General features: G+C 45.3%; 1 protein-coding gene across 4 annotated transcripts in view; it reads right to left on the bottom strand.

The window, feature by feature from the left end:
* The window catches only part of BRPF3 (bromodomain and PHD finger containing 3), a 34,056-nt gene that overhangs the window by 5,604 nt on the left and 14,999 nt on the right, over positions 1-13,453 (bottom strand). For 2 of the 4 annotated variants that reach the window (XM_047858734.1, XM_047858735.1), the window contains exons 8-11: positions 11,536-12,042; positions 8,606-8,699; positions 4,769-4,866; positions 1,752-1,849 (exon numbers count right to left, since the gene is read on the bottom strand). In XM_047858734.1, the coding sequence (XP_047714690.1) occupies positions 1,752-1,849; positions 4,769-4,866; positions 8,606-8,699; positions 11,536-12,042 (797 nt within the window). The remainder of the gene's footprint in view (positions 1-1,751; positions 1,850-4,768; positions 4,867-8,605; positions 8,700-11,535; positions 12,043-13,453) is intronic. The other 2 variants (XR_007152165.1, XM_047858736.1) reach the window with 2 other exon arrangements.

The following is a 13,453-nucleotide window of genomic DNA, read 5'->3' as shown; positions in this document are numbered from 1 at the left end:
ACTGGGAGAGCATAAACCAAAATAAAAACACAGCTTGCATTCAGGTGGTAGGTTTTTTCAGGTGGTGGCTGAATTTATTTACTCATTAAAGAAAATGTATGATTAAGAAGATAATTAAAAAGGAAAAAAAAAAGACTATTTTTAGACTTTTTTTTTGCACCATGGGACTTAAAAATCACAAAACCAAAACTGTACAGCTTTAATCACTTCCTCAACAATTATGCTGGAAGTCTCACTGACAACAGGGCACACAGCCTTGTGAAGGCAGGCCCAAGGCCCAACCTCCTCAACTGCTGGATCACAGCATGGATTCCCCCTCCTGCCACTGCTGAAGAGGGAGTGAGGTAGGCAACACGGTTCCAATATGGCTCCTGCAAGTTGTATAACCTCTTACAGCTGTAGCTTCCTCACCAGTCCAAAAGGGTCAGAGTTCCTGCCCTCTTGACTTTAAGGGGCTGCTATGAGACTTGAAAGACCCATTGATGTGAAAGAGCTAAGAGAAGCCCAGAACTCCTGTGTGCATGCAAGAGGTTGGCAGGGTAGTTCACAACCGTGGCTACAGATCATCTGAGAAGCTTTATAGAAAACATTCATACCTCGGCCTGGTGTCAGTCTAATTTCACAGTTCTGAAATGGGGCCTCAGTTATCTGTATTGTTTTAAAAATTCCCCCATGATTCTGGCATGCCCTAAAGGTTTAGAATCACTAGCTTCCAGTGCCAGATGGACATTACCTCCCCAATACAGAAAGAGCTCTAACAAATAACAATCAAGGTGGTAAAAATAGAATTTTTTAGCTACTGCTGATGGGAGTATAAATTGGAACTAACTTTCTAAAGGGCAACTTGGCAATGTGTATCAATTTTGCACAGACCTTGCTCCAAGAAGGCACGCCTAAGAATTCACTGTATGGAAATCATCAAGATGTGCACAGAATAAAGCTACAGTGATGTTTATTGCCAGCTATTAATCATAGTGAAAAATTCAAAACAATCTAAATGACCAAGTAGGGAATGGTTAAAATAAGGTACATGCATACAACTGAGGACAATGCAGTCATTAAAGTAATGTTGATGAAGAATGTTTAATGGCACAAGACATGCATGTTCATGGTATGCTGTTACGTGAAAGGGAGGTTACACAGAGTATGGGCTCGTACTTATGCGTTAAAAAAAAAAAGAGTGCCTATATACACCAAGAGGTAATCTCTGAATAGATGAGACCATGGGTGATTTTGAACTTGGTGGCTCAGAACACAGGCTTTGACATCATACATTTTGAGCCTTGGGCTCAAATTCCAACCCTGCCATTTAATAGCTAGATGGCCACAGGGAACAGGTAGATCCTCATTTTTCTTCCCCACAAAATGAGAAAAACCACATCTTCCTCAGTATTTCAAGAATTTAGCATGACAAATGTCTAATACAACACTTAAGCATTATAAGCAGCTTTAAAAGTTCTCTACAATGAGCATACTACTTTTATGCATAAGCAAATGAATAAATGCTATTAAATCCCTATGAGCCCTAGTCCCTGTCTTCACACTTTTACCCTATTTTAAGTGCTCTGAGCTGAAGACCTTGATGGTTTGACCCACCCAGGCTGGGCTAAAACCTCCCTCCCCTCGGCAGCTAAAAGCACCCTGATCCCCACCCCTCTGCTGGCTTGATCCAATCAGATAAGCTCCTGAGGCAAGATAGGGGCCAGAAAAGCCCAGGGGAGGGAGGAGGGTGGTGTCTGGGGCAGACTCACCAAGGCGGGGTAGGAGGGATAGCCTCGGCACTTGGCCCACACCAGCTCCAGGGGCTCCAGGTCTCCGCGGTCTTCAAAGGGCATCAGGAGGCTTCTGCCTGGGGGTTGGGGAGGGGAGGAGACAGCACCCAAAGGGGACTTGGAATGGTGCCCAGGAGGCCTGCCTGTGGCCTCCATTTGACTGGGGCAACCCAAGAATGAGTCAGCAACATCCCCTCCACCCTTCCCCTTTCCTGCCCTTTCCTTAGTTCTTAGACTAGATCAGGGGTCGGCAAACTCATTCTGTAAAGGGCCAAACAGTAAATATTTTAGGTTTTGCAGTCCATATGGTCTCTGTTGCAACTACTCAACTCTATTGTTGCAGCATGAAAGCTGCCACAGGTACTCTATAGAGGAATGAGTATAGCTGTGTCCCCATAAAATTTTACTTTTAGATGCTGAAATTTGAGTTTCATGTAATTTTCACGTGTTACAAAATATCATTCTTTTGATTTTCTTTTCAATCATTTGTAAGTAGAAACCATTTTTAGCTTGCAAGCCCTACAAAAACAAGCTAATATGTTAGTTTGCCGACCCCTGGACTAGAACACTAGAATGGTGTTCCCTAGAAAACTAGGACTGCTTTTATCACCAGGATCCCAGGAAGGACAACAATAACCCAGCTTGGCAAAGCCACAAACTGCTCTCTGGGCCTAAGTGGTGGGCCTCATGATAGAGGCTTCATGGAAAAAGATGCCTGGGACAGACATCCCAGTAAAACCACTTGCTAAATGAGTTCTTTTCTGACAGGGCCACATCTGGCCATCCAGGTCACCTGGGTGCACGGCACGCAGCAGAGCCAAGCAGGTCTGCAAGCCCTTCACGTGACTGCTTTTCTCAGAACCTGACACTGGGTGTCCTGCCTAAAGCAGGCACCGCATCTCTCCAGCTTACTTTGTTCGCACACAATGCACTAGCATATGTGGATGGGTACACTTCACAAATGCTCCTGAGCAGAAAGGAACCTCCCTTCCCCCTCCCCACGCCTATAAACCGGAAGCCCAAGGTGACCACACTCAACCAGGGAAAAGGGTCCAAATCCTGCATAGTGGAAATTGTGTTACTAAGGAAATACTACTATCCTCATTTATAAAAACAAAACAAAACAAAACAAAACAAAACTACTACTAATAATGAGGTTTTTGTTTTGTTTTGTTTTGTTTTTACCCATTGAGTCAATAGCAATAATAACCAAGAGATAAAATCCAATACTGAAGAGGCTGGCTGTGGGGAAACTGGTGCAATCATACACTGTTGGAAGAAATTGCAGACCAGTCTAATCCTCAAGAACATAATTTGGTGGCATGTCTCAAGAGCCATTAAAAAAAAAAAAAAGTATGAATCATCTGCTTCAGTAAATTCCTTCCCTGGGAATTATTCTAAGAAAAATAACTTTAAAAACAAATAAAAGAATTTTTAACAAAAATATGCATTTACTACATTATGTATAATATTAAAAGTTGGAAATCACCAAAAATCTAACAATAAAAAAGTTAAGTAAATTGTAATGCATCGACTGGAAGACATATTGTTCCAATAATATGAGTTAAATCAAGATTGTGTCAACACAAAAAAAAGTATGAGATAACATTGAAAAATGCAGAAAACGAAAAAGCGTGTGTTCTGGATTAACATTTTGTTAAAAACGTGCCTGAAATAAACAGAAGGCAACACAGAGAAATGAAGACAATTGTGTTAAGGTGATGATGGAATAGTAGAAGGTCGAAATTTTTAAGTTTCCCTTGGCATCATTTTGTAAGTATGTGCTTTTTAAAAATAAGAGTAAAATGTCACTACCAGAATTCCAATGTTTGTGCCAATCCACTGCCAGTTTTGCACTAGATGCTGTACACTTTCATGTAGATAGGAGCCCTGCTTTCTGGGCGCCAACAGTCAGACAACAATGAAACACGCAGGCATGCATCCATCAACACACATGTGAGAAAGAAACTGATGCTAAGGGAAAATAAAGCAGTTGGGAAAAGGAAAGTGGGGAAAGAAGCCCTGACGCCTGTGTTAGATGGGAGCTTCGAAGACCGGGCATCCAGCGTGCACAGCTCCCACAGGAGGGCTGCAGAGATGCACTCGGAGAACAGCCCACCCTGTACCCACTCCACCTGTGCACCAACCAGCCCTCTCCTTTGGCCCTGCCTTGTCCTGTTCTTGAATCCCTTGGTCCAAAGAGACAAGACCCACGTACTTCCCTGTTTGGGTCGGCTAGAGTAGAATGTCTCATGAGGACAGGGCTGAAAGCACTGGATCACATGAACCTACACGGCAAGGTGTGAGATTCAGTGATAGAGGCTATCACTGATTACTCCAGCAAGGGCAGACTGGCAAGACCCATGGAAATGACAAATACACACTCCCTTCAAGTTTAGCAGCTCTGCTTCTCTATAGAAGTGTATGCTCTCCAGGGCTACAAAAGATCTTTGTACAAGGTTGCTCACTGCAACACTGGTTATAACAAATACATGAAAACAGTCTACATGTCCATCTGTAGTAGGCTGGCACTCCTAGGTAATGGCACATTAGGCAGTCAATAAAAAGCACGGAAGGAGCTCCAAGATATATTATTAATTGAAAAAAGGCATGGTTTAGGAGAATACGTGTGTATTAGGCTTCTCTACCTATGCTCTTAAACATACACAAGTTTTGGCTTTTATGTATATAAATTACAAATAGAGAGACACAAAAGAAACTGCTAACAGTGATTGTTCTAAGGAGGGGACCCTGGCTTTTCATTATGTACCCTTCTGTGCCTTTTTGATTTTTGTTATCATGGGCATATATTACTATTCAAATTTAAGATGAACTTAAAAAAAAAAAAAAAAAGAGTATGAATGACCTGTGAGCGGGGGGCATCTCCTTGCCCAACGCCTGAGAGTTTGGAAGAATTAAGGGTTTGGCTGCAGCCCACAGAGCTGGTTCTTTGGAAGGCCTGGGCCCCCCAGATTCACCTGTACACCACTCCTCACCTGAGCTGCTGTAGTCAGAATCTCCATTTACACCTTCCAGGAAGGGTACACGAGATAGGGCTGGCTTCCCACGGCTGCGTTTGGGGGGCGTCAGACCACTGCATATAGAGCAAGAAGGCAGAGGGGGCGAAATGAGCCATTTCAATGACTAACATACCCACTCCTGCTCTCCTATCTCTGAGATGAGTGGAGCTGCAAAAACCGTTCAACAAGAATGGTTTCTCACCTTCCCCTAACAACTCACACTAACCCATGACACCCTTCTGACCACAAAATTCCCATAAGGCTTTGAGAGACCATTTCATGCAGGTGGAGGGACTCCGGAAAGAGACGCCTGCCTCCCTGCCCAGGGACTTTGGACTTCATCCAGATGAAAGGTCACTCCAGGCACTTGTCAATCCTTCCAGGGTCTAAGCAGCCTAGCCATGAGGAGGGCCCATCTCACATGGATCAGAATTTTTTACCCTGTGGTTTCTACGGCTTCTTTAGAAACCAATTTATTTTTGAGGTACAAAAATTTGCCTCTTTCCCAAATTGTCTATAAAGGACACGTCTTACTCCTTAATTAGAAAAGACACTTTTTAATTAAAAAAAAAAATCCACTTCTCACTTCCACTTTGCGTATGAAATTTTTCTTAGAGATGGACCTTTTTTTTTTTTTTAATGAACAAGCAGAACAAGTTTTTTCCATGTGGTTACTACAAAGAGGTAAAACAATATATAGATATATTTGACAAAGACTAGAAAGGTAATAAAGCAAAAATGAGGATGGTAATACCAGAGTAATGGTATAACTGGAACCCACCCAAGGATCTGTAGTTTTAAACAGCTCCCGAAGCAATTCTAATGTACAACCATAGTTGGGAGCCTCTGGGCAAGAATGAAGTGGCCAGGGCCTTTTCCCATCCAAACTTTAAAAAATATCATTGCTATATAATTTTTCCACTAAAAAAAAAAAAAAAATGCTTAAAAGGTGGGGAAACAATCTGCAGCAGAGTAGAAATGCTTAAGAAACCACTGGTGGGATAAGAGGAGGTTGGTGTTAGGACTGGTTGGGGAGTAGGGTACTGCTGTTCTCCTAAATCATACGGACTTTATCAGAGTCTTATTCAGAAAAACTTGTACAAACAGAACACAATGAATCATAATCCTTCAGTAACTGGCAGATTGGTAGTTTTTTTTTTTTTCTGCTATTCAAAATTAGGACCTGTTTGGGGAAAAAAAAAAAATTAACACCCAGTTTACATTTAGGATTCAGTTCCCACTCATCCTATAAAAATCTGTCACTGTGCGTAGAGACTCTGAGGCCTCTCAAAGTTCATTATTCTGGAGCTGGGGAGACATCTTCAAATATAACAGAAGAGGGCACAACAAAGTGTTTAAAAGAGAAACTCTGGAGCCAGACTACCTGGGTTCAGAACCTGGCTCTTATCTGTTTGTTTATGTTAATGTTTATTTATTTATTTTGAGAGAGAAAGAGACACAGATGCACACAGAGCAAGCAGGGGAGGGGAAGAGGGAGAGAGAGAATCTCAAGCAGGCTCTGTGCTGTCAGTGCAGAGCCCAATGTGGGGCTCAATCTCATGAAACGTGGGATCATGACCTGAGCTGAAATCGAAAGTCTGACGCTTAACCTACTGAGCCACCCAGGCGCCCCTGGAACCTGTCTCTTCTATTCATGAGTTCCATGATGTTGAGCAAGTTACCTACCTTCTCTGAGGCTGCTGTGAGGATTTAATAGATTGATACACAGAAAACACTCAGTACAGCACATACCAACTACTCAATAAATGGCAGATGATAGTTATGTGGCAAATATTATATGAAGAGCAGTAAATTTTAATGCCTCACTTTAAATATTATAAACTACTAATGTTGTACTATCAAATGACGAGCTCTGAGACAGATGAGCTTAGTAAAATAAGAGGCAACACCAAAACTAGGTCCATGTATTCCTGTTTCATAGAAAAAGCACACGTGACTTGATATGGCCTGTGTTTCAGTCCTCTTTCCACATTACACAGACCAAAGCAGACAACCCAATCTATAATTATTCTGTTTACTGGTTTAACACTCATCTCCCCCTTCTAGAAGATAAGCTCCATGAGAACACATACCTTTATCAGTACTTAGAACAATATCTGGCTTGAAGTAGGTGCTCAATTATTAATAACCAAAAGCATGACCCATAGAAAGAGGGAGCAGCTCCAATTTCCTCAGAAAATCATCAGGAAAGATAAACCCAGGGACAGATGGGGAGGGGAATGGGATTAGTGACCACAGGTTCCTTCAAGGCTCTTTCTGATTCTGGGAGTAGAGGATTCTAGTCTAATTAGTAAGTAAAATCTTCCTTTATGTACTTACCACCACAGTGGGGCAGGGGGAGGAAAGAAACAAAAAGAAAAAAAATCCTGCAGTTGCAGTCCTGAATCTCCTGTTTTAAACCCTGAAATTCCACTGAGGTCCACTGAGTTAAAAAGGAAATGCCTTCCAAGGGCATTGTTTCCACACTGAGCAGGGCTCCAGACAAATCGGCGGCACAGACTGGAGTTCTGCAGAAAGGCAAACACACAGTCTGACCAGCAGGCTGACCAGAGCCTAGTCTGGCTTTCTTCTTGTGGTTCATGGCTGGGAAGACTGTCCTTCGTGGCGTGAAAAGCCCAACACACCTTCCACCTTTAGTCAAGGGCTAGGAGGGGACAGTTTGATAACCCCACTCCTTCCCCACCCCAATGAACTGGGTTTCCAGGCACCATTACCTTTGGAGGGAGTTAAGAATTCCCACCCAGGACCAGGGTGAGACCATTTTGTAGGATTCCAAAAGCTCTGCCTCCTCTATGCCTAGTAACTATGTTTTTCCTATTCATTCCCCCTATATCTCTAGGAACCATGGAGGAAGACAGCTAAGGCAATTCTGAGGCTTGATGGGAGGAAAATCTCAAAGCAACCACGGAAAGCTGGGCTATGCCACAGTAAGGGGCCCCCCGTACCCACCACCCAGGAGCCACGGTAGAGTACCTGACAGAACATAATGCTCAACCCGCCTTGGAAGCACTTCAAACACTGCTGCCCTGGGACCTTTCCTCCCCTACTCGGAACTGAGGATCCATTCAGTAGCCATGTGGGGGGCCAGTAATTAGCCTTCAGGACAACTTGTTTCTCCTGTGTGGCACTGAGGGTCTCCCATTTCCAAGAGTCCCGCAGCCCCCAATTCCTTGCAGAGTACACTTAACACAGAGTAAGGATTCAATAAACTCGACTTGGAAGAAACTTTAACATTTTGGTCTCAGAAATCCTCCCTTCTGGTAAAAGAACAGGAAAAGAAACCCATCCTTTCCCAGCTCAAGGAGGATAGAAGAGCTAGGGCCTTTGAATAAAAGGCCATTCTGAACTTCCTATCTGCCCATTTCTTACTCCCACACCACACCTCTACAGAGGCCTTTGCTATGATGCCCCAAAAGGCAAAGAGCAAAACTATGTCTGTAACTGGGTTATCAGAGTGGGCCAGGGGTGTGGGTGGGGGATTGGCTCAAATGTTAACTTCGCTGGGCGATACAGATTTGGCTGTCCCTGCCCTCTGGAGCCAAATTCGGTTTCACAAACCCTATAAAGCATCAGCATCACTCCTCCCCTCCTAGTCGGATCAGGCCTGTGAGTCAAGGGTCACACTGTTTCCTAGGAGCTACCAGAGTTACAGACCAGAGGCCTCAGGAAACAGCAGGGGTGGAGGAAGAAAAACCTTAGATAAGCAGGAGGAGGCTCCATCTGTGGCTGAATGGAGAATACAGGGACAGGTGGAGGAGCTGCCAACAAAGCTTTGGGAACAACTGTTCTTACCTGCAAGCTTCAAATGCCAGTCCACCACTGAGACCCAAACTACATTCTGAGTCAGACCCGCTTTCGGTGTGTTTTCCAAATCCGTTGGTCACGCCTGCCAAGGACACATAGTGTAAGCCTGAGTGCAGAAACCCCCCTTCCCCTGACACATGCTGCAGTGTGAGGTGGCCACCTGAGGAGGGGTGGAAAGGATGGTTGTTGCTTCCTGCATGGGAAATGGGTCTCGGGCAGTGGAAAGACCCTGATAAAGGTTTGGGGGAAATGTTGGCTAGGGAAATAAGTAGACCCTGCATTTTCCTTCTCATCCTTCTGGTTCAACTTGAAGGAAAACACAGCACACAGCTCACACCAGTTACTGTCATTTGGCTACAAAATGAAATACCAAGACTTCCCCACTCTGGCTGGCTCACAAGTCCCTAATTCTGCTTCTAATTTCAAGCCTCAATTATCAGGGAGTCTCCTCTGCCTCTTGGGGAGCCCACCCGCCTTGCCTCTTCAGATAAACACTCACGCCCTATCCATCACACAGCTGGCAACAGTGAGCTTCATTCTTTTGGGATGGTGTCAGCGGAGGCTGGGACAGGAGAAGGGCTGTGTCAGCCACACCCTGAGATCTCCAGCAGAGCTAGTCAGAGCTGGGGGACTTCAACAGATCTAGAGCAGACTGGACCTTCCTGGAGTGGGAAGACAGAATTCCCTGGGTTCTAAGCAAGGCTCTGAAATACAGGTCCTTTTTCCTCTTTAGCCTCTGCTTCTCCTTTTGTGAACATAGTATCTTCTTCTTTATAGAGGACAGTACTGAGTATGAATGAGAAGTCTGTTTATAGAAGGCGGCCGTATGGAAGCAAATGAAGACTGGTCATCCCAGGGACAGGAGGCGGCTCATCGGCTGTAGAGGCTTCAACTCTATTATCTGGTTCCTAACCACAATCCAGACAGAGTCCTACAAGTCTGGCAGCTGAGCCAAGTGCTTGAGATCTAAGTCACAGATACCTTGGCCAAAAAACTGTGAGGCAAGTTACACCACCTGTAAGAGCAGGTGCCTGAGCCAACACATCTGGACTCTAACCTGGCTCTGTCTCTAACATTATGGCTTCCGTTTAAATCACGAAGCCAGCTGTGCCTCAGCTGCCAAAGATCAATACCTGTTCTTGTGAGACTCCACTAAGGTCATACAGAAATATTCCTGGGTGCCAGGCCACTGTGATGGGGGACAAACAGATTCTAGCAGGTTCCCCAAGCAGTGGGCCCTCTTTAGGTTGGATGAGCCTGATATCCAGACCTATTTCCTATTAGAGGGATTTTTCATTTTTAGTGCACAGCATTCTCAGTGTTGTTTGGCTAGTCCTGATACAGTGCAGACAATGACAACAGTAACTGCTACCATCGACTGCTGTATGCCAAGTACTTTATACAGACTATTTCCAATTCTTGGAGCCCTGCAAGATAGATATCACTAGTCCCATGTTAGAAATAAGGAACAAGCTTGAAAGGTTAATTAATCTGCCCCAGGATACACAGGTGGTCAGAAGATGGGATATGAACCCAGGTCTGCCTAACTCCAAGCCTCAGACTCGATTCTATGAACTAATCTACTCCCTTAATATGGGGAAGCTTGGGCCAAACGGGAAGGGAAGGTATTGTTGGAAACAAAGTGTTAAGAAGGAAGAGAGAAGTATGTGCTAGCCAAATAGCCCAAGACCACCACATAAAAAGGCAAGAGAGGGACATGAAGAGCACAAGCCAAGAGTAGGCCCCTCCCCACCAAGTAAGCTCACCTCCCATATTTCACTAAGACTAAACCACACCATCCAGAAAAGAAGCCCTGCATATGCAGGCTCACCTCACCCATCCAGCCTTGGCTCCCGATGCTTCAGGAAGCCCCTCTCCAAACTGTCCTTCACAGGGCTTCTGTCCTTGCTTCCATACACCCAGGCCTGAGCCTTCGCTCCATCTACTCCCTTCTTTTCTGATCTCTTCCCACAGGGCCAGCTCAGGCACCACCTTCATGGAACCTTCCTGACTCCTCTAGCTCCTAGTTGCTAAACACCTCCAGCAGTGCTGTCACCTAACACATAATCACATACTGTCTGGCACCATAACATCTCTGCACCTTTGCTCCCCACTGGACCATGAATTCTTCCAGAGCTGGAACTCAGTCTGACTCATTGTATGACCCCCTGTGACCAGCTTGTGCTGGATGTGTAGTAAGGACCCTTTAGTATGGCAGCTGCCATTACCTACCTCTGGAACCTCATCTCTAACCATGCCCTGGCTAACTCTGCTCCAGCCACACTGGTTTCCCCACTATTCCCCAGGCATGCGGGCATGTTCCCACCACCAGGGCCTGTGCACCTACTAGTTTATCTTTTTGAAGTGTTCTCCCCCAGAAACCCAAATAGCCCATGCCTTCAACTCCCTCAAATCTTTACTCAAATGTCCCCTCCCCAAGTCTCCCCTGGCCACCTTCTCTAATACCACCCCAGTATCCCCTATTCCCCTTCCCTGCTAGATTTTTCTCCATAGCTTCTGATACAAGGTACAATTCACTCATTTGTTTTTAGTCTTTCTCCCCTACGAGGGAGATTTTTGTCTTCTGTTCAAGGACTTTTTTCCCCCCAGTGCCTAAATATCTGATGAATGAAGGAACTAAAGTCAAGGCAGGAACCACTTTATCATATATAGCTTTGCATTCCCTTCAAAGCCAAAGAAAGCCCCAGACACAATGTGGCCCTCTCAGATTACTTTCTCAAAGCCTCTTCTCCAGGCCACTACTCATGTGCCAGGCACAACTATAAGCTACGGATCCCTCAATGGTTCTACTGGCGTCCACAGGGACCATTAGGGAGGCAGCCAACTAGGGGAGGTGCTGGCTGGCAAGGCAAAGCAGGAAAGCAGATGAGAAGTAGAGAAGTCACAGGCGTGGTCACCTGTCTCCTCCTCCTGCTGGGGGGACCTCTCCCCTTCGCTCTCACTACAGCTCCTGCTCCTTGGCCGCTTCCGGGAGTGCCGTTCATCCTCGATGCTGGCCGGAGAGGCAGGAGAGCCCACTGTACCATGGTCCTCACCATTCTCTGGGGCCCTATCTGGGCTCCTCTGTAGCTTAACTCCATTTTTGGCCTTCTTGAAGAGGACGGATGTGCGGCGGCCCACGCCACTGAGTGGGACACCAGCAGGGGTCTCAGGGGGCATGAGAGACACTCTGTTGATGCCATTGTCACTGAGCAGGCGTTGCAGGGGCTCACTCCCTATCTGCAGAGGTGATTTTTCCAAGAGCTCATCTTCTTCCACCTTTCTGGGCTTTAGGAATCGGCTTGGAGGCTTACTATCATTAATGGGTTTCAGAGTAGGGGGATCCGGAGGGGAGTCTTGCTCAGACAGGGAAGGTGCAGGCCCAGTGGGCTCGAGGGTTGGTGGGGGAGGCAGTATGGAGTCATCTGTTAGAGAAAAAGAGAACCTGCTTGAACATTTTAGAAAAGGTCTGCCCCTACAAGCCAGATAATGACTCTGATAAGCAAGAACCAAAGGCATTGGTTCTTGACATGTATCCCAGGTCTCCCATCTGAGGCAAAAAGAATGTAGGATTAAGTTTTATCTACATTAGTAATTCTAAACCCTATGTATGAGAATCATGTAGGAAGTTTCTTAAAAATTTCAGCGTCAAGGTCCGATCCAAGACCAACTGAAACTAAATCTCTAATGATGGGGTATTTTTTAAAAAAAGCTTTACCAGGTGAATCTGATGAAGTGAGAATCACAAAACATTACTCCACACCTGAGAAAGCTGAAAGCTACCTGGCTTAATCAATAATCAGTTAAGTCTCAGCTTCACAGATTAGAGGTGTACAGCTCTCATTAGACTCAAGTGTTTTCCCTTCTGTCAATGTGTTCTGTTTCCTATCACCCAAGTGAAGCAAGGAGGACAAGCAGAAAGAGTAAGTTTATAAATGTGAAAAAGTGAGAGCAAGTAAGTTAAATCAGTGGCTCCCAAACATGTCTGTTCACTTACTATCTTGAAACTTTTAAAAATTAGAATTTCCAAGCCACAGCCCAGACTTCCTTAATCTGAATCTCTGGGATGTAAGGCCTGGGAATTTTGTTTTGAAACCCTCTGGAAGAAGCTGTTGTAGCCGGTCAGTGGGCAGGACTCTGCACGGCCACAGCCCAGGAGTGGGATACAAGTGGCATGCTGGTTGCCACACAGGGAATCAGGAAGTCACTGCCAAATGTGACCTCCCAGCCACGTCCTTATTCTCAGCCAACCTAAAATAAAATGGGCCATTCCTTGCAGTTTGGGCCCTGGAGAGAACTACCCTCTGGAGATAACTCCGAACCCTTCTAGACTGTGTGGATGACAGAACCTCCCCAAGCTGTAGGCTCAGCTCTGAGGACCTGTATTAAGGGAGACAATTCTGTCCCCAACGAAGTGGGGAGGATGGAAAGCAGCTCAGTTTTAAGGCTGGGTCTCTGAGAATCACTTCCCCAGATGTCTCTTGCAATCTGACCTTTCTGCTTAGGATGGGCCTGTAGACTTGGCCAGCTGGGGTCAAAGCCATGAGGTAGTTCAAGAAGCCAGACCATCTTTAGGGTCTTTCTTCCTTTTCTGTCCTCCCACACCACAACCTAACCTGCTCTAAAAAAGCCTATCTACATGATGGTAGATGAGCAAATATTTAACTCATATGTGCAATATAGCCATTATCAGGTACAAAATACTGTAATACTTCTTTATTAGTTAGTACAGAGCTGCTGGGCCCCAGCCTCTAAAACTCCCCAAACCTGTCCACAATCTAGCAACTAAATATCCCCATCAGTGGTCCCCAGAACCGACTCCAATGCAACAGCCAA

Source organism: Prionailurus viverrinus, chromosome B2 (genome assembly GCF_022837055.1).
Source record: "Prionailurus viverrinus isolate Anna chromosome B2, UM_Priviv_1.0, whole genome shotgun sequence".
Classification (NCBI taxonomy): Eukaryota; Metazoa; Chordata; class Mammalia; order Carnivora; family Felidae; genus Prionailurus; species Prionailurus viverrinus.
The sequence above is the reverse complement of the archived record's forward strand: the minus strand, read 5'-3'. Positions and strand labels throughout refer to the sequence as shown.